General features: G+C 50.8%; 1 protein-coding gene across 8 annotated transcripts in view; it reads right to left on the minus strand.

Moving 5' to 3' along the window:
• COL18A1 (collagen type XVIII alpha 1 chain) overlaps positions 1–20,395 on the minus strand; it is a 219,766-nt gene that overhangs the window by 40,036 nt on the left and 159,335 nt on the right. For 4 of the 8 annotated variants that reach the window (XM_067548600.1, XM_067548599.1, XM_067548598.1 and 1 more), the window contains 7 exons: positions 10,067–10,153; positions 8,873–8,932; positions 3,983–4,139; positions 2,920–3,035; positions 2,199–2,252; positions 1,614–1,640; positions 376–573 (listed from right to left, as the gene is read on the minus strand). In XM_067548600.1, coding sequence (XP_067404701.1) covers positions 376–573; positions 1,614–1,640; positions 2,199–2,252; positions 2,920–3,035; positions 3,983–4,139; positions 8,873–8,932; positions 10,067–10,153 — 699 coding nt within the window. The remainder of the gene's footprint in view (positions 1–375; positions 574–1,613; positions 1,641–2,198; positions 2,253–2,919; positions 3,036–3,982; positions 4,140–8,872; positions 8,933–10,066; positions 10,154–20,395) is intronic. The other 4 variants (XM_067548597.1, XM_067548596.1, XM_067548595.1 and 1 more) reach the window with 1 other exon arrangement.

Genomic DNA, 20,395 nt, shown 5'->3' on the forward strand with positions numbered 1-20,395 from the left:
TCAGCAGCACCAGCCGGGACAATAGCCTACTCTGCTGGGTGGCTGTGGCTACTCCTGCACTTTGCTCCGGATCAGCAGCCCCACCCGCACAGCCTGGCCACCTCCCTATAGGTCAGAGCTTGCCAAAGCCCCTCTTCTCCCCACAGCATGTCTGGGAGAAGGACCATCACCCCCAGCAGGACCAAACAGCCCAGGGTGGCTGGGCCTGTGCTGGACCAGCAGCTCTGTCAGGTGGGAAGAGCAGGCCTGGAGCAGGGAGGGAGGCGAGAAAGGGCAGCATGGGAACAGGAAGAGAAAGGGGGGCAGCCGGTGGGCATGGTGTGCTAGGGCCAAAGGGGAGCTTTCTAACATCATTCAGGTTGAGGGTTTACTCACGGGTTCTCCATCCTTGCCAGGATAGCCGTCTTTCCCAGGTGGTCCTACGGGCCCAGCGACCTGCTCCACCACAGAGCCATCCGGATGCTGCACCGTCGTGCCAGGGGGCCCAGGCGGGCCAGCAGGCCCAGGAGATCCCCGGGCACCTGGCTCGCCTTTCTGTCCCTTCGAGCCTGGGTACCCAAATCCTGCACTTCCCTGGGGATGAAAGGGGAAACGATGAGCTCTGGGAACAGCCAGCCACCAGTATCACTCCCTGGCCTGGCCAGGGCACTCCCCACTGCCAGGATCCCTACGCTCACTCACTCCCGCATTGATGCTGTGCCCTGGAAATGCCAGGGTCTGGCCTCACGGAGCTGGCTAGTGCCAGCGTGAACCCAAGGGGAATATAAATGCCCACCTCTTTCCCTCAGTCAGTCCCACATGGAGAAGGAATCACTCGCCTCTGGGTTTTCCTGGCTTGTCTCCGGCCACACGCACACCTGGCAGCAGGCAGCCAATGGCCCAGGAAGCCGGCGTTCGCAGCTCGCCCTCCACACGGAGGCTGACCTGGCGGATTTCCCTGCCCCAGTCTCTGTCCCCAGACCGAGAGCTCTGTGGAGCAGTGCATGCCTGGAGGGGGCCTGGTATCTAGCCAGCACTGCTACCGAGACAATGCCAACCAACTCACCAGCATGGTGCCGGATACCGCCATGGAACAGGCCAAGCCGGCAATCCCTGCGACCCATTCTATTCCCGCTACTGGGAAGGGTTATGAGCTAGGAAGCCACAGGACTGCTACTGCTCCCAGCTTTACTTGCCCAGGTCCTGTCGCACAGGAGTGGCCTTCTGTGCGCCCTCTTCTGCCATGGCCCGGGCTGCCTGCCAGCTGGTCACACATGCAGGGACTCGCTCAACATGCCCGTTTGCAGGAGGTGAAGATACCAAGGGCAGGGAGGGATGAGCGAGGCCCTGGGGTTGGGCCCTGTGCGATTGCCTCCCAAGGTACAGCACAGCGCTGGCACCAGCCACACTAACCACAGAGCTAGTGGTGCAAAGCGTGACTCCAGTCTAATCTAGTCAGTCTGCACAGCCAGAACCGCCCCGGTACAGGCCTCTCGCATGCACACAGACAGCCCAGCTGAGGTCCACGCCATGGGAACGCCAGCCAGAGAGAGCATGGGCACCTGTTGGTACACCTCAAAGGCTCTCTGCCTGTAACCCCCTTCTACACACCAAGCTGTGGTCACTGTGCTCACCTTCACGCCCAGGTCACCTTTTTCTCCCTGCAGAGTAAAAGCAAAAAATCACTGCACCCAACAGACGTGAGTGTTTTCAACTCTGCCACCGCCCCCGGTAAGCGATGGCGTGTGCGCCCTGGACATGAAAAGTGTACGGCGTAGACTGAATGCACACCCTGCTAGAGCCGAGCCAGGCGCTTCCCAGAGCAGCTCCAAGGAGAAGCTCTGTACAGGGGAGATCAACGCAATTTATTCAGCTGGAGGGTGGAATGTACCACCGCTCGGAGGGGTAGGAAAGTTAGCTTGGCCCCCTGGCGCACAGCTGCTGCGAAGGAGTCTTTCCCCAAGAGCTCAGTCCAGCTGGGTGGGGAGTGCTCCCGCTATCTTGCTGACACCAGGGGGTGTTGGAAAACAGCTGGCATCAGGCAGGGCTGCCCCTGTAGTGCTCATCTGACACTGTGTATGGGGACAGACTCCTCACAAAACACCGATCCCCTAAATACAGAGGGGTGGGAGGGGATATTTGTGGGAACTGCTGGAATTTGCCCAGAGCTAATGTTTCCAGGGCCGAGCTGATTTGCTTGAGAAGAAAGCCTCGCTCACCCTAGCTCTGCCAACGCTGTGGCTGCTTCTCTCCAGCTGGGCACCCTGCTTTGCCTGGAAGACACGGGGAGCAGGGGGAGCCAGGCATCAGTCAGAACACAGGAGCATGGAGGCAGCTGCTGTGCTGCTGCCAGGGACTGGCTGCCTGCTCTGGAACAACAACCGAGGTCCTAGAACGGGTGGATGGTGAGAAGCGTCTCACACCATCACTGGAACGGCTCCGATTTTCACAAGAAGTTCCTCTGCGTGCCTTCACCCTTTCTCCCAGGTCACAGCCTAGCCCTGACCGCTTCTTCGCTGCCTGGCTGGCTGTCATCCCCCCTTCCCTTTGCTACTCCTCCCTCCCCCATCCTCACCAGCAGAGTCCCGGGTCTGCAGCACAGCCAGAGACTGGATACTGACATGACCAGCCTCTGCTCATCCAGCTCTGCTGTGCTCCCCGGCACAGAACAACACTTATCAAAGCCAGTCTGCTCCCTCCGAATCTCCAAGCTGTGCTGCATGCTAGGTGTGCTCTGCTGGAGCAGGTGCTGAGGGCGATGGAGTTACTGGGACTCCCCCTCCCCGAAGCAGGAGAGAGGATCTGAGGGTGCTATTCTGTCTGCAGGCAGGAGCCGTGGCAAGCAAGCTGGGGTGTGGTGATGGTTAATTTATTAGTTTGTCATGTGCTGCAAAGCAACTGGATGAAGCCGCTTGAGAAGCACTAGCTGTCATCACTGACCTTTTCGCCTTTGGTGCTGCTGGTGGCTAGAACCCCACCAGTTCCAGAGTCTCCTTTTGGACCACGTTCGCCTTGCTCGCCCTGGTCTCCTTTTGCCCCTTTTGGACCAACCCTGGCTGGAATGAAAAGCCATGCATGGGGTGAGGGGACTGGGCACTGATGGACAGCGGCGAGTGCTCCGCTTGGGCAGGGCCGGGGAGCCGGACAATCACACTACTTTAGCATGTCGTGCTGAGGATGCCCCGGCCGTGAGGGCTGGGCAATCTGGGGCTCTCACAGACACTTCCCCACTAAGAAATCTTGCACTGGCTGCTCCCCCCAGCTACCTGACAGCAGAACAGCCATGGAGTGCTGGCAGGGGATGCCCCTTCCCCAGACTGCTCATCATTCCAGCTTTCTAAGCAAAGGACTTAGGCCCAGATTTTTAGAAGTATTTAGTTGTTGCTGCACTCACTGTTGCAACACCTAACTGATTTAGGAGCCTGGGTCTCATTTTCCAAAGAGAGTTAGACACTTAGAAACCTAAATCCCAGTGACTGTCATTGACTTCGAAGTATTCAAAAATCTGGGCCTTATTGCCTTAAAAAGCAAAATGGAAGAAACGTGACAACACAAGAGCAGCGTTACGGCTTCAGCACAGAATCCCACTGAGGGGGGAAGACGAGCTTACGCAGTCAATCCCCACCACCACTGTTAACAGAACAGCAGACAAGGAAGGCAGGCCACGGGAGGTTCAGGCTGATGTATCTAAGAGGGTCTGGGTCGGAAAGCCCTTCTTTACCTGCTCTCATGCCCACCCGAACAACCAGCACGGTGATGTGAATGGAGCTCACAGCTTCAACCGACACCACCACTTTGCACATATCTAGCTACTGGCAGGTTTATTATGCTTCTCAAACAGCTACGAATTCCTCAGGCCCCCATGGCAGCAGCCTGCACAAGCCTGCTGAGAGCCAGCTTCTGGCACCCTCAGAGGACCCCAGCTCAGGGGAAACCAGGTAGTTGGCAGGTGTTGCCCCTGCTTTGCATCTCTGGGTGGCAAATGGGCAAATTCTAGTTTTACCTCCTGAAGAGACTTGCTGTGGTCCTCCCCTTTTTCTCTGTTCGGTTTGTAAAGGAGAGCCCAGGCTGACGTTCTCCACCGTCTGCTCTGTCTCCCGAGCGGTGGGGGGAGAAGTGACTGGGGGAGGTTTCGGGAGCCGCGAGAGAGCTGGGGTCCCCTGCGCAAGACAAGAAAAGGGAAGGAACTTGAATGTTGGAGAACAAAACTCCCCGGCCAGTTGATGAGACCCACCCTCACCGAGGCCCATCGACATTCCAGGCCGGGCAGTGGAACAACAGGCGTTTGTTTCATTGCTTATTGGAGGCTGTTACAATTATAAAGAGTAATGGCGAGTTACAGATTCATAGACTCCAAAGCCAGAAGGGGCCACTGGGGTCATCTAGTCTGACCATCTCCGAATTAACTCCTGTTTGAACTAGACAAACATGCAACCCCAATTTAAACATTTCCAGAGATGGAGTATCCACAGGCCTTAGGTTGTTCCAAGTTAATATTTGTATTAGTGCTGCAAGCCAACACTGCACAGTAAAGAAGGGTTAAAAACACAGCGTTAACCAACCAGAAACAAAACCCCACAGTAGCACCTTCCCCTGAGCAGGCCCAGGGCAGGAGAAGATGACCACATTTGTCGCTAAAAGGGGACCCATGGAGATACTCATTCTGGGCCCAAAAATACATGTGTGCAGTGCACTGAAGATGAGAGAAAGCCCCGAGTGCCCTGGTGAACCATCAAACAGCACCAGTTTCCCCAAGAAACTTTGTGCCAAATGCTGCTGCTGGTGGGCCCGAAACAGCTGTCCTGTTCCAGCAAAGTGCCAATTGACCAACCTTGGGAGTTTTGCCTGAGGAAGGACTGCAGGATAGGGTCTGGTATGTGCAAGGAGAATTCAGAACTGTGCTATGTACAGCACCAAATTGGAAGAGAGCCCAGGAGAAATACTTTTAGACATTACTCCTGTGCAGTCACTGGATGGCGTTGGCATTCCACATTCAAATGCAAGGCAAGAGCACATCTGCAGTCTCTCACAGACAGTGCCTGTCAGCTACCTTTGGCTTGCAGAAATGTTCCTGTTTTGCGACCCACCCCTCAAATAAACTTCCAGCGGGGAAAAAATATCCTGCCTTTCTTCTGTGTTTGACCTCTCAAAGATAGACAGGACTCTGATTCCTGCAGGCTTTTCAAAGACCCTGAGACAGCTTCCTGGAGCCTGTCCCACTCATAGTTCTCATCTAACACATACAGAATTCAACACCCAAAGCATTCTGGGAGCAAACAGCAGCTGTGACAGGGCAAAATGAACGCTGGGCTGCAGGAGGTGCCAGTCTTTCAACCCCAGAGACTCCAGCTCTCCACCCCAGAGGCCACAAGGACAAGGCAGCATCTCCAGTCTCTCTGGTCTTGATTCTCTCCCTTTATTCCACTAAGGAACACTAAGGAGCAGAATATGACTACAGTGCCATCACTGGAGATACTCCTGGCCTGCAAGCATAGCCAGCCCTCTGTAGCCCCAGCTCAGGGTGCATGTCACAGATTTAAGGCCAGAAGAGACCATTATGTTAATCTATGAGCAGCACAGGCTGGAGAATGTCACCCAGTAACTCTTGCACTGCGCTCAGTAAATTGCGGCTTAGCTAGAACAGGTCTTGTAGAAAGACATCCAATCTTGATCTAAAGACTCCAAGACATCCCTGGTTAATTGGCTAAATTTCCCTCACTGTTAAAAACATGTACCTTATTTCTAGTTTGAAGTTATCCAGCTTCATCTTCCAGTCATTGAATCTTGTTCTCGCTGTGTTTGTTAAAGAGCTGTCTATCACAAATCTCCTCCCCACGTAGGTATTTACAAACCATGATCAAGTCGCCTCAACTTCTCTTGGATAAACTACACAGACTGAGCTCCTTTAGTATCTCACAATTAGGCAGCTTTTCCAGATTTTGAATCATTCTTGTAGGTCTTTTCTGATGCCTCTTCAATGTTCAATCCTTTCTGGTGTGGACACCAGAACTGGGATTCCAGTCATGGCTTCACCAATGCAATATACAGACGTAATACCAGCTCCTTACTCCTGGTCATATGTTCATGAACTGTATTAGTTCTCATAGTTACTGCATCACACTCGGAGATCATGCTCAATTGCTTTCCACCATGCCACCCAGGTCCTTTTCAGACTCGGGGCAAGCCCATGTCAGGGGAGGGCGTGCAAACGCTGGACACTGCAGAAATTCTGGCCCAGTGTCCCTATCACAATATAGCCCTGAGGCTAGGTTCACTGATCCAGCCATCCTGCGTTTGGTGCAGGCCAGAGACAGAGAAGCAACAATGAATTTATGCCTTCCTTTCATTCACCCAACCCTGGGGCCAGTTGCATTGGACTGGACCCAGGTGCAAGTCAGAGCTGCCTCAGGTGACTATCATGGGGAGATTTTTCTAATGAATTAAAGCACATCATTCTGACTTGCAGCATGGCTGAGCTGATAAGACTTAGGGCTGCCACGTTAGAGACCTGCGTTTGACTCCAGTCTCTGTCTGAAGTAGCCTTGGATAACCTCTCAGTTAGCTTATATGTAAAACATGGGAATAACAGCACTTGACTGCCTTCTAGGTCAATGCTCTGCTAAGTGCACAGATACAAACACCAGTCGATAGAAGGGAGAGCAGAACTCACTCTCCTGACTCCCAGTTTAGTGCACTTTCCCCTAGGCAATAAAGCATTTCAGTGAGACGTGTCTTTCTCACTCCCCCTCTCCTCAGAAATGTGGGACCTTGAGAGCTCTGTTATCAGGCTTTTGCTGAAGACATCAGCAGGAATTGACCTCTAGCTCCATCCACGCCATGCCGGCTGTTTGAGACGTCCAGGTGTCAGCTAGTTGTCATCTTTTCACTTTGTTTCGGTAGATCCTGCATGAAAAACCCCAGGAAAGGGAGGGTCTGGCAAGCAAAGCCCCTTTAAAATGGCTTTGTGGGACTGCAAAATTACTTGTGATTTCCACATCAAACGCGTCTTGCCTATGTGGCAAAAGAGCGCTGTGATTTTCTAGGTGCCAGCCTGGCAAACCCACTTTGAGCTGTGGCACACAAGCCTGGCATTTTCCTGCTGGAGCATCATCACCAGTAGCAAAGTACCTGTGGGACAAGTTAGGCCATGCAACCCAGCTGCTGTCAAATGAAACTTTCCGTGACATCCTATGCTGTGGAACTGCAGTAGCTTTGCACAGCTTTAACTGATTGAAACTTAAACAGTTCTTTGGCTGCACAAGATGACCCCCATATGCTCAGTCTCCCACAGCTGCGCTGTCTCCGCAGGGTGTTCAGGAATAAAACAGCAGGGTTCGGTAAGTCAGCAGACATGACTCTGAACACACCCAGAGAGCAGACTGCCTAGGTGCCATTTGTACCGAGTCACTTTCCAAAACAGAGCTGCTCGTGGAGAGAGGCAGCACAGAGCTGTGGCACTGGGGCCAGAGCTACAGACATGCTGTCCGAGAGGCTCAGCTTGTCAGGTCTGACTCCCAACGAGAGTGAGCGTGGCCAAAACTCAACAGCAGAGCACACCATGAGCAGGAAACACCAAGTCCTTTTCAAATCCACCCTAATCAGCCACTCCAAAGTAGTATCACATGGCCTCATCCCCCAGGTTCTCCAACCAAACCCATCGTTCAGAACCCAGGCACACTATTTGGATTGACATTTGAACTCATACGGGTAAAAAGGAAGTTTCCAGATCCTAATGGACAGCTGGTGGAAAGAGGTTTCACAATTCTCTTGGATTCTTGGAAACAGAATGAAATCTGGTCTTGATAACTGAAATTTAAAGGGTGTTACGGTAACCCCTGGCTGGATCCTGACGCCATGGCAGCAAGATAATGTAGTTGTGCACCCCACTTTCCTGGGCAGGTAGTAAAATAATTACAGATGCTCTTACCATTACAACCCAGTGGACTAGACCGACGGCTGCTAAGAGCGTGTGTGTGTGTTTTTGCAATCTGTACAAACTCCTAAAACAGCCTGCTTCCGGGATGCTCCTCTGGAGGGACTCCTTGCTCTGGGCAACAGCAGAGAACAGCAGCAGGTGCGGGCTTTCTAGCTCAGCCATACAACTGTAGGTAACATGCAGGGGACAGATCTGACACTAGCCTGAAGGCCGGAAGAGATGGGAGTTTGGTGTTCAAAGGGAAGCTCCAATTCAGCTACCAGCCTCTTCAGTTTCTCAGTCAACTTTTAGACGTTCCTTTCAATCTCATTCCAGATCCACTAGCTAAAACATGTGATACAACCTGGCTTACAGCAAATGAGAAAAATCACTCAGGCCTGGGACTGCTACGTGGCTCAGTGCGCGGGAAGACATGCTCAAGACAGCTGGCATGATCCAGGGAACCGCTGTGCTGTCTGTACCCTTCCCAATGGTTCCACTGATGGCACAAGATTGATATGGGGAACCAGCCACAAGATACAGGCAGTGGCCTAGGAGTACATCACAGAAAACATAATTTATGTCAACAACGAATGTACTCCCCTCACCTCTGGGCTGGCTGTTAAGGGACAAATCAGGACCCCCAAGCCACCAGTGGTCTTAACCTCAGAAGACCATCTGAAGTGGAGAACCACCCATCGGCAGAATGACTGCAAACGCCCCCTCCCCCCCACTCGCTGCTGCCTGGCAGGAATCACTGCAGCAGTATGGGTAACAGTGAAGGAGAGAAGGCACCACAGAAACGCCCCTGTCCCTCTGCCTGCATGTGCATTGTTTAGCCTGTTCATGGATTTCCCTGCTAGCTGCAGGTGAATATGGGGGAAGGGGGCCACAGAAGAAGATCTGATGGGGTGCACCTGGAAGGGAAAAGCAAAGCAAAGCTGGAAAGGAATGCTCTTGGGCCAGCCTCAGACTCACCTGCTCCCTTCCCAGTAGATGGGGCCTGTCTTCAACTCCACTTCCAAAATCTCCAGATGCCTGCATCGTTCAAAAGGAGGGGGAGAGAAAGAGCGAGACATGGTCAGCTGACAACATACCTGGTATCCCTGACAGGACTTCCAGCCCCAAACGCCAAAAATCATCAGATTGTCCCACAAATCACAAGCTTTAAAAAAAAGTGTATCGTGTTCTTTGATGTCTGATGTCTCCTTTCTCCCCACCTGCCCCATGTTCCTGCCACACCAGACACATCAGCTGTTGTGAAATAGCAAAGCCCCAGGCAGGTGGGGAGAGCTGGCTGGCCAGCGGCTGGGCAGTGCAGTGTCCTAGCCTCCAGACTGGAACGCCTGTGGACTCACACCCTTCTCTCTTGTCCTCTCCCATTCCCTGTCCAGGTAAGAAGGTAGCTCAGGCGTTATACCCCACCCCCACGCCCCCAGTGCGCGATGTCTGGGTGTTTGTGCAGGAATTTCACAGAGGACTGGGCCCCAGGCATTGTTGTCACCTCCTGCTATTGCTAATGGGGAGTGTCCTCTCCAGCTGCCCCCCTGAGCACTGAGGCTTGCTACAGGGGAGAGACATGCCAAACAGCTACTAGTGACCATTGTGACTAGTGACCATTGTGAATTTTAGGTCTTCAGCCTGTTCTTGCCAGCTGACAACTCCCTTGCGCACTGAACAGGGTGAAATCCTGGCCCTGTGGAATTTATTTGCCGAACTCCCATTGACTTCCAAAGGGCCAGGATTTCACCTTCTGGCTTTTCACTGGATCATGTCAGCCAACAGCCTGTGCAGCTGATGGGACCAGAGGGTCTCCAAGCTGACTCTTAAGGCTTATATGGCCTCGTCAGTGTCAACATGGAACCCGAAGTGAATCCCCCAGACAGGAAGAAATGTCAACACCCTTCTAATTTACAAGGGGAAGATTCATTGCTAGGTGAACACAGGCAGTTTGTGAGACACGCTTTCTAGTGAGAAAATGCAGAGCCTGGGTTTGATTTCCTGTGCGAGGGGACTGCAGAATCCATCCCATTAAAGTGTCCCTCTCAGTGGTAAACTGCATATTAACATCCAGCAAGCAAGCTGCTAGCAGCTGGATTGAAGGAGTGTTCGACACTGCTCTGTGTAAGCAAACCACAGGTATAATACTGGCCTGGGGCAGACAGCACTCACCGCATCGATATCCTCCTCCTCCTCTTCCTCACACTGGAGATCAACTGCCTGGGGATCACTTGTCACTTTCAAATCTGCAATCGCCCCCTGCAAAACACACCCCGACAATCACCACCACCAAACAGTAAAACACAGCGAGGTTAGCTTGCATGAGAGCCTGTTATCAGAGTCTGTTGCCACTTGACAGTAGCCATCCACCTGTTAGCTGAATGGCTGGTGGGAAAGGATCATGGTGTGATTTGCAGGCAAAGACAATCAAAGTCAGTTCCAATGTTGGAGTCCAAGGAATCTGATTGCGATTCTCCTGCAGTGATGTAACCCCAGACTAACTGAACCAAAGACTGTGCTTAATCCAAGGGGTTTGCTGACTTCTTAAATCAGGGCCAATACAACTACTGTGCACACTAAAAACTTCTGGTTTTAATAAAGTTGCATCTGAGAAATTGTGCGGGGTGAATTCCAAACATTTCTAAGCTTTGGGGGCTGGACGGACGGAATGAGTCCATCTTCTCTGACCAGCAAATAGTTGCCTCCTCCTCTCTGTACTGTGTTGGTCACAGAGCTGAACCAGCTCTTCAAATTCTCAAGTCCAGGAAGGTTCACGCTATACTCATGCAATATGCAAATACAACAACAAGACTGTGATACCGTGGCTGGCTCTTGAATTGTAATTCTCCCTAATTTAGGTCAGCAAACTGTTGGGATTAAGTGCAGCCTTTGATACAATTAGCCTGGGAATACATTAAACCTGCTTGCACACAAATCCCATTTGCCACAAAGCATCCTGTTATGTAACTGGCAAGCTGTTAAAGGATTTATTCACTTTGCTTGAAATAATTATTCCTCACAGCTGTGACCCATCTCATCACAGCAGGTTTTGAGCTAGCCAGCCCCATATTAACCTCCCCCCAAAAATGGTAGAGATTTTTTAAGGATTTAGCACTAAACAAATGCAACTTTATGGGCTTGCCTCACAGCCACAAAAACCAGGCACATGATTCAGATAGATTTTAGGACCACCGCTTTTTCAGCTTCCAAACTTTAAATGAACTTCTGGCAGGTCTCAACTGTAGGCTATGAAGAGAGATTGAGGCAGGGTCATACAGACTGCAGATATCATGTGGCATAAGCAGGGAGAAACAATGGGCCCATGGAGAAAGACAGCCTTTTTATTTCTTATAGCAAAAAGCAGTTCACTGTGAAGTGTAATTGCCCAAATGGAGAATAACTGCTCTGTGATCACCAACGTTTGTGCCATCATTTGTTACGATGTAATGTGACAGGATACAGTGAATTAATTACAAAACAAAGGAAGAATGGATTTAGTCTCAGCTCCTATTTGGTCTATTTTTCTGGAGAGAGAAAAACAGGTGAAACTGAGTGACCTCATTTTTTGTCATAAACTGAGTTCTCAGCTATGTCAGATTTCACACATTCAACAGAAATATTAGGACAAGATATGCTAATGGTTTTTCCTCCCTGTACCGAACTCTCAACTGTGCTAAAGAGATGACACCAGGCCCACTAGACAATCTACTCCAACACCATGCCAGCAATCAAAATTACACGGGAGGAAAAACATGTCTGAGTTGTTTCTCAAGAACTACTGCTGACAAAGCATAAGATCATTAAAGTCAGGGCAGGAGCTGCCCCCATCCATCTGGGATGTGGATGTAGATGAGGTCTCGTACTCGGCTCGGCTAGGGTCCAATGCACCTGCGGGCGGAAAGCCACCACTATGACTCTGCACCACATCAGAGCCGCTCTAATTCGAGTTGAGGGCGGCTGGATGGCGTGTGGAGCCATGGGCCAGTCCTCAGTCTAGGCATGAATTTCCACCCTAGTGAATATATATCCCCTTCTGAGAGCGCCTCCCTGGATATTGCAGTCTCTGCGTTAGACGGGCTGATGTGTGACATTCACATGAGGTGCTTGCTGTTGGACACACACCCGGACACCATGTCTGCTCCTGGGGATGTTAGTTCAGCTACTGGTACTGGCTGAACGTAGCGCTGCCGTCAGTACAGCAGACAAGCGCTGGTGCTTTTGAAGAGGGTGCCTATAAGCTGTGTATCTGAAGCTGGCAGCTGGCCATGGTGCCTGTGGACAGCCAGAGGTCATGATTATGCTTCACCCACACAGCCCTGTCACTTGCTGTTTTTAAATAGCTCATTTAACCACCTCCCCACCCTTGGGGCTCCCCTGTTCACCAGATATGTTTGCCTGGATCCTCATCATGGGTTATTCCAGCCCTGCACAGGGCAAAACAATGCAAACTAAAGCTGACCAGATTGTGGAATCAAAAATTCAGACAGGATGCCTTAGACTGAAATTGTGATAGTAAACAAGATGCCTTGGACTGAAACTGTGACAGAAATGCTAAATTCAGGCAGGATGTCTTAGAACTACAATAGAAATGCAAAAATTGTTCATCTATGTTGTAAGACGTTAACTACCTTGATAACTGCACCCAGCCATACCCTGTCAAATAGATAGCAAGTGACTGCATGTGACCCGGGACTCACTGGCACCAAAGAATCATCGGGACATGCTGACACCATAAGACCCCCAACTGTGTGTTATAAGTACCCCAAGTGCGGTAAATGACCTGTTAAGTATCAGGAACTCCACTATATGATCAATATGTAAAAAGGAATTTTAAAAAACCTATATAAGCTATCTGTATTTTGTACCAAGGTGAAGTTCCAGAAATCAGCACAGGGACGTGCTGTCTGGGCTTCCCTAGAGCTATAGTTGCCTGTGTGTATGTCACAATTAAAGTTCTGCTTGATCCAACCCTAAAAGAGAAGCTGCGTGATCTTTTCCACAACAAGTTTAGCCAGCTTCCAGCGCCAGGGGGGCCTGACAGGGATCCCGTATCTGTGTGACTCCTGGCCCTGACAGCCACTCCTTTCACAGCTGTCGGTGCACGAAGTCTCCTGGGTGAAGTCAGAGCTGGGTGTGATTGTGAAAGGGCTCTGTAAAAACAGCTCCTCTGCCTCCATGCATCAGCTTGCCAAGGGGTGCCTGTTTGGGGGATAGACACCTGCTGCCTTTCAGCTCTGGAAAGCCAAGAAAGGCCTGGAGCAAACACCACTGTAGCCTGCCCCGTGCATGAACACCACCACTGCAAGCTGAACTCCCACACCGCAGCCAGCCCTGCTGGGAACAGCAGCCACAGCACCGAAGAGCAAGGCTGTCGCAAGAGCAGGTTGCATTTGGGGCATGAGCCGGGAGAAAATCCCTCTGCTGTCCTGCAGGCTGCATGTGTCATGGGGGTCCCTGGTGAGCCACAGCTGACATTTTGCAGTGAGGTTTCTGGATGCCCCTGCCCGTTAACATCCATTACATCAAAGGATTATAGAATCATAGAAGATTAGGGTGGGAAGGGACCTCAGGAGGTCATCTAGTCCCACCCCCTGCTCAAAGCAGGACCAACCGCAGCAAAATCATCCCAGCCAGGGCTTTGTCAAGCTAGGCCTTAAAAACCTCTAAAACTCAAATCAAACTCGGCCATAGCCTGGCCAGCACTGTAATGGAGACTGTCTGCCCACACACTACACAGCAAACACTCAGACCTTCACACACTCCTTACTCACACACACTGCCCCCCTCCCATGCACATACCAATCCTCCACCCGTCCTTGGACACGCACCCATCCCCTACGCACACCACCTCCCCCGGCCCCTGCCCTCCAATGTGCAATCATCTCTCACCCTCCCGAGAGCTCTAACAGTTGTGGGCATGGAGCGGATTCCTTGGGGAATGACTCCAGCCCACCAGCCAGTGGCCCGCACAGCACCATGCAAGCAGCTTTGGATGGAAGAACGTTTCTTGTGTAAGAACAGCAATTCATGGCAGCGGTGGATTGGAGACGTATCACCCGCCCCCTGCTTCGGCTGGAGGTGGGAGGCAGTGAGCGGCCTGAGATGGGATCAGGAAACGGCAGCCCCGCCGCCTGCAGCAGTGAGGCTGGGTGAGAGAAAATGGGGCCGCTTGGGGCACGTAGGGGAAGGGGAGTGTGGGAGAGTACCAGGGCAGAGAGGGAACCCTCATGCAGGGGAAGCAGGGAAGGCTATGCTCTGGCAGTGGGGAAGGTCGGCGACGGGCCAAAGCCCTCAGATGGAGAAGGTGGGGACAGAACTGGGGCCGACGGGGAGAAGGTGCGTGACAAAGCCAGGCAAGACACATCTAACAGCGCCTGCGGGCTGACCAGGGCTCTGCTGGCTGAATGCTGAGGGTGGGAGCTGGGCAGGATGGACACCTCAGGCTCCCCCTTCCCACACATACACAGGCACTGATGGGAAGCACTGGTAAGGCTCCCATCCTGTTTTCAATAAGCCCCTTTGTAGGGCTCTGATCTAGATCGCTTCATGGCACCTGCGCTCACATGGAGCAGGCAAACCCATCCAGGCCTCAGGAGGGGATGGTAGAAAGTTATTTGGGGCATAGTGGCCATGGTTTGAAAAATGGGCCAGTGAGGGCCCTAAATCCTTATTTAGACACCAAGACACGGAGCAAGAAGCCAGGCTTCAGACACCCAGCTTTGGCCTCATTTTTCAATCTCTTCCTGCTCGTGAGACACGAAAAGGGACTGGTACTTATTCACTCAGACTCCTTCCTCCTAAGTGCTGGAGAAAAGGGTTTGTTTTTATAATGCTACCTCAGTACTCTCTCTCAAAACCAACAGCTACATCTTAGGGCTGTTTTGATACTGGCCTTTGTTTGTATTTTCTAACATAATCCACACTTCCTTAACATATTATTTAGTTTTAACAACTACTGTATACATTGAAAGCACATATTTATACAATTCAGTACAACAAATTCTTCTCCAAAAAGCCACTTCAGGAAGATCGCACCGCACCAGACCCTAATTGGAAGAGAGCTAAGCAATCTGTCTCCCAGCCATGAGGTTGAATTACAACACATACTGACAAATGATCCACAAACTAGAAGGCACTTAATACCTACTATACAGGATTTATTAATATTTGATAGATGACTGAACTCCATTAGGAAACATAACTTCCAGAGTGAGCATAGGAAGAACATATGTCTCTCCGCTTAGGATGGCCATAAGTGTCTTCAAAATGGAACATGCAGAGCTGGCACAAGACACCCTGTATAGTATTGTAAAAGGTTGCCAACTCATTTACTAAACAACTATCCAAAGGGCTCCAATTAGAGGGCACACACATAGTACCGGGTGTGTATTTCTGACCCACAAGTATCAGGATGGAAACGACTCGACCTGGCAGATGAAAAGAATGAAAGATGCTCAGGCTGCAGTGATCAGAAAACACAGAACAATATTAACTTGTGTGTAATACTGCATTCTTTACACAGGCTGTTCTCATGTGCCATGCTGTGTGTGTGTTTCATACACGCTTGTGTGCACACATACACTTATGTAACACGTTTCAGTAATGCTGTCTGAAATCCTGCTCCTGACAATTTGAAGTCACTGGGAAAACTCCACCTGATCTAGGCTAGGTGCAGGAGTGAGTCCTTCATTTGCACAACATGGCCATTTAAAAGGAGTCTAGTAGAAACCACACTCTGCCTACTGGCTGCTAAGGCCTCCACTGGGTCCTCTTCCTGCAAGCTAACCTCAGAGGGGAGCCTTGCAGCCATGACATCAAAGATGTGCCCCTGCAGCACAGTGAATGAGCTGGTGGGATCAGGACCTTGGAGGGTAAGGGTTGTGGGATGGGGATCTGCCAGTTATGGCGAGGGGTGGGAAGGGCAGGAGCAGAGGATTAAGTGAGATGCATCTGCTTTCAACGAGCCTTCTTGTACACGTCACGCTGGCAGTGACATCATGCTCGCTGGCAATCTCATGAAATTGAAATAATTTGTTTTTAAACACTAAAAGAGGTACTTGTGAAAACAAGCAAGCCCATTCTGCAGCAGCCTCCTTCTCCTCCTTGGCTTGGTGCTTTCTCTCCTTAGGCCACAGTCTGGCCTTAGTGAATGGTACAAATCCAGGCAAACTTCAGTGGAGGAAGTGAAAGCAGGCGCTATCCAAGGCCCCAGTCTTCAACCCCTTCGCCACCTGCTGGCAGGGCAGAGCCTAGGGGACAGGGTCAGAAGCCAGGGATTGTGGGAGTGCGATATGAAAATAGCAAACGAAATAATAAACGAATCACAACAATACAGAAATCAGAATGAAAGCAAGCCTTTGGCAGTGTGTTTCAGAAAGTTACATGCAGAACTCCTCCTGTGGAAATAACCCCACCCCACAGAGAATCTCCCCCTCCTTTCCCCTAACCTTCACCATAATGTACTCACAGCCACCATGGAAACGACTCACAGAGCACTACAAGCTCCCAGTGCCCTGCTGAGCTCTCACATCCACAAGAAGCAGGGAGGAAATTGGGAGCCGTGGATCCCTGGGAAAGCCGGGACCCGTTTGCGTTGGCCTGGGCCCGAGACCAAAGGTAAAAGTGTTGCCCGTTAACCTGCCAGGGCAGAAAGTGAAAACAGTCTCCCAGTCCCTAGAGAAGAGGTCCTCAAACTGTGGGGCGCACCCTCTTTCAGGAACATTTGGGGTTGAGGGGCGCAGCTGGGCCCAGGGTTAGCCCCCATGGGGGACGGGAAGGGAGTGCCACCCAGCCCCGCTCTGCTCCGGGTGCAGCCATGGCCTCTGCCCACAGCCCTGCTGCGGCCCCCAGTCGCGGCCCCTTGCCTCAGCCAGCGGGGCCTGCCACAGCCCCCAGCCATGACCACAGGCCCTCAACCATGGCCCCACTCCCAAGCGCAGCCCCTGGCCCCAACTGTGGCGAAGGACAGGGGGAGGGGGCTGGGGTAAAACGTTTGGGGACCACTGCCCTAGAGATAGCCTACAGGATCAGTGCAAATGGGTAGCAGAAGAGCTTAATGCCCAGGCCACACTGCCCTGAGCAGAGCCCAACTGGTCAGAGTTCACCCAGCTTCCCTGGCGACACACAACCAGGCAGAGCTCAAAGGAAAAACAGAAACTCTGATTCGATATTGGGGCAGATCATCATCACATCACCGATGACAATTTATACCAGATGAATACCTGCCCCACTGCCCCTAGAGCTCCTCTGTCTTGCTACATGCTGCCCTGGGCCTTGGCCCATCTAGCCTACAGGTGACCACACTGTGGTTTCCATAGCAATGGTAGCTCAGCTGCTATGAAGTCTGCACACAAGTGGTGGAGTTCTACTTCTACATTCACACAGTGAGCCTCAGGTTCTTCCTTCATGTCTATGCTTATCAGCACACAAATGCACATTCATAGGCTCCAAGGCCAGAAGAGACCATTGTTATCTTCTAGTCTGACCTCCTGTATAGCACAGGCCAGAGACCTGCCCCAAAATAACTCTTAGAGCAGATCTCTTAGAAACACATCCAATCTTGATTTGAGAATTGCCAGTGATGGAGAATCCACCACCACCTTTGGGAAGTTGTTCCAAGGGTTAATTCCGGCCATGTGACCGGAAGCAGGAAGTTTGAGTAGTGACTGGCCGAAAGCTGCCTGATGGTCCAGCATAGCGCTCCTGCATGGCGGGCCAGACAGAACACTTAGATGGGCTGGATCCGGCCTGCAGGCCGTATTTTGCCCACCCCTAGTATATAACAAGCACTATTATGGGTCACCCTCCAAGACTAACCCTGGGGCCTCCAGCCAGACAAGCATGAGCCTCTGCAGCACGAGTGAAAGGGGCCGTCTGACTGACTCAGACATGCTTTGTGGGTCAGCCACTAGAAGGGGACCCAGCACCCCAGCATATTCCTGGGACTTTGGAGCTAGATTCCAATCGATCCCTCGCGAAAGCACACCAAGAGACAATGGTGTTTCCATTTTATTCTGCTGCTTTAAGTATGTGAGCGGTTCAGTTTGAATGACTTCTGAGAGAGCCCTGCTTCTTGACATGGCCGTGCAAACCCCTGCACCTCAAGAGAATTACTCTTAACTCAGGATGCTGGACTGGACTCTCAGCCACCGAGAGCAGGAGGGCCAAAGGTTCTCAACAAATGCAGTTTCCTTAAAAAGATCCCAAACACTTTTGCTTGTGTGACTGCAGTTTGGTTTTCTCACCTATTTTGGGAAAAAGCAATTTCCTGTGACCGAAGAGAGCAATCCACACCAACAGCTTCCGAGTGCAAGAGATGGGGCAGGAAAGGTGGTCTGTGGACTGAGCCAATTGCTTCTGGTGTTCTGGGGAACATCTATGGGGGGTAGGATGCAGTGGGGAGGAAGATGGCTGCAGAAGCAAAGTCTGTTTGGTAGGGGATCTGTGGCTGTTTGAAGAGGGCAGAGAAGTAGATTTAATGAAAACCAGCCATGCCTATTCCATTTCATAGAATCACAGAAGATTAGGCTTGGAAGGGACATCAGGAGGTCATCTAGTCCAACCGCTGGCGCTGAACCAATGCAATTTAACAGCATTGTTCCAACATTCCAGCGAGCTCTATGACTTACATTCCAGCATGGCACCGAATGCTCTGACAGTATCACTCCTGCTCTGGGCTGGCACTAGCTTCTTCACACCATTAACCCCTCATGGAGAGTGCCTGGGAAACAGGCGTTAAGAGGCTGCATAAGCCCACGGGAAAGCTGGGGATCCCCTGTGGGTCTCTGAGACAGACCAGAGAGACCACTTTGGGGCCAGTCCATAGCAATTTTGAATTAAGAGGCCCCAGAGAGTTAAGAGTCACTTGTCTGGTTGTATAGCAAGCCTTCGCATGTCCATTAATTGCATGCAGGCCGGCACTGTTGGAACCCAGGCCAGCGGACATCCAGGTGACAGAGAAAGCTGGAATTCCACCATCTACGCTTTTGTGGAGGGTTATTCCAGATGAATTCTCCTCCTTGCACTCCACTTGTGAATACAATTCTTGAGCATGAATCAGCGCTGACAACCAATACACACATGTAGCGAAGAGTGCCTCATGCCGATGGGTTCATGGATAAACACTCATTGGCATAGCCCAATAGCACTCTGATTTATCAGCATTATCCAAACCCTAAACAAGGATCTGGCACAAGGACATACTGCCTCAACAGCGTTAAAAGGCTTTCCGCTAGCAAGCGTCAATCTGTCTTTTGTGTACTCCTCAAGTGCTCAGTTCCAGCACACTGGCAGCTTTTTTTGTCTCCTAATTATCCTCTCTAGTCAAAGTCAGTAAAATGAATAAAATGGGGTTTTATGTAAAAACCTTCCCCCCACTGGAACCCAATTTCACATGTACAGACAGCATTCCTGAAACTGTACAACAAGCCGTGCTACAGCTTGAATGAGCTGGGGATGGGACACATTAAACTAGCTGCCCCGACATGCACACCATTCAAACCACACCAAAGTAAACACAGCTTTGAAGAGAACATTGCTGGCTCATGTTCACAGATTTGTAGATTCCAAGGCTAGAAGGGACCACTGTGATCATCTAGTCTCAACTCCTGCATAGCACAGGCCAGAGAACGTCCCCAAAATAACTCCTAGAACAAAGCTTTCAGAAAAACATTTAATCTTGATTTTAAAATGATCAGTGATGGAGAATCCCCCACAACTCTTGATAAATTGTTCTGATTGTTAATTACCCTCACTGTTAAAAATGTACACCTTTTTTCCAGGCTCAATTTATCTAGCTTCCACTTCCAGCCACTGGATCATGTTCGACCTTTCTCTGCTAAACTGAAAAGCCCAATATTAAATATTTGTTCCCTATGTAGGCACTTACAGACTGTCATCAAATCATCCCTTTAACCTTCTCTCTTTGTTAAGCTAAAGAGATTGAGCTCCTTGAGTCTTTCACTATAAGACAGGTTTCTAGTCCTTCAATCATACTTGTAGCTCTTCTCTGAACCCTTTTCACTTCATCAACATCCTTCCTAAATTGTGGATAGCAGAACGGGACTCAGGATACCAGCACCATTAGCACCAGGGCCAAATACAGAGGTAAAATAACCTCTCTACTCCAATTCAAGATTCACCCATTTACGCATCCAAGGCTCACATTAGTTCTTTTGTCCATAGTGTCCCTCTGGGAGCTCATAGTCAGCTGATTATCTACCTTGACCCCCAAATCTTTTTCAAAGTCACTGCATCCCAGGATAGAGTCCCTCATCCTGTGAGTATGGCGGACATTTTTTGCTCCTAGATGTCCGCATTTACATTTCGCCTTACTAAAATGCATATAATTTGCTTGAGTCCAGTTAACCAAGAAATTCAGTTTGCTGTCAATCAGGGATCCGTCCTTTTCATTACCACACCCCCAATTTTTGGCTCATCAGGGTGTTTGAAACTATGTTGCTCCAGCAACGCTGCCCAGTCACACAGCCCTTCGCGTGGGCT

This window comes from Emydura macquarii, unplaced genomic scaffold (genome assembly GCF_026122565.2).
Source record: "Emydura macquarii macquarii isolate MOO-44397 ecotype Brisbane River unplaced genomic scaffold, CSIRO-AGI_Emac_v2 contig_1253, whole genome shotgun sequence".
NCBI lineage: Eukaryota > Metazoa > Chordata > Testudines > Chelidae > Emydura > Emydura macquarii.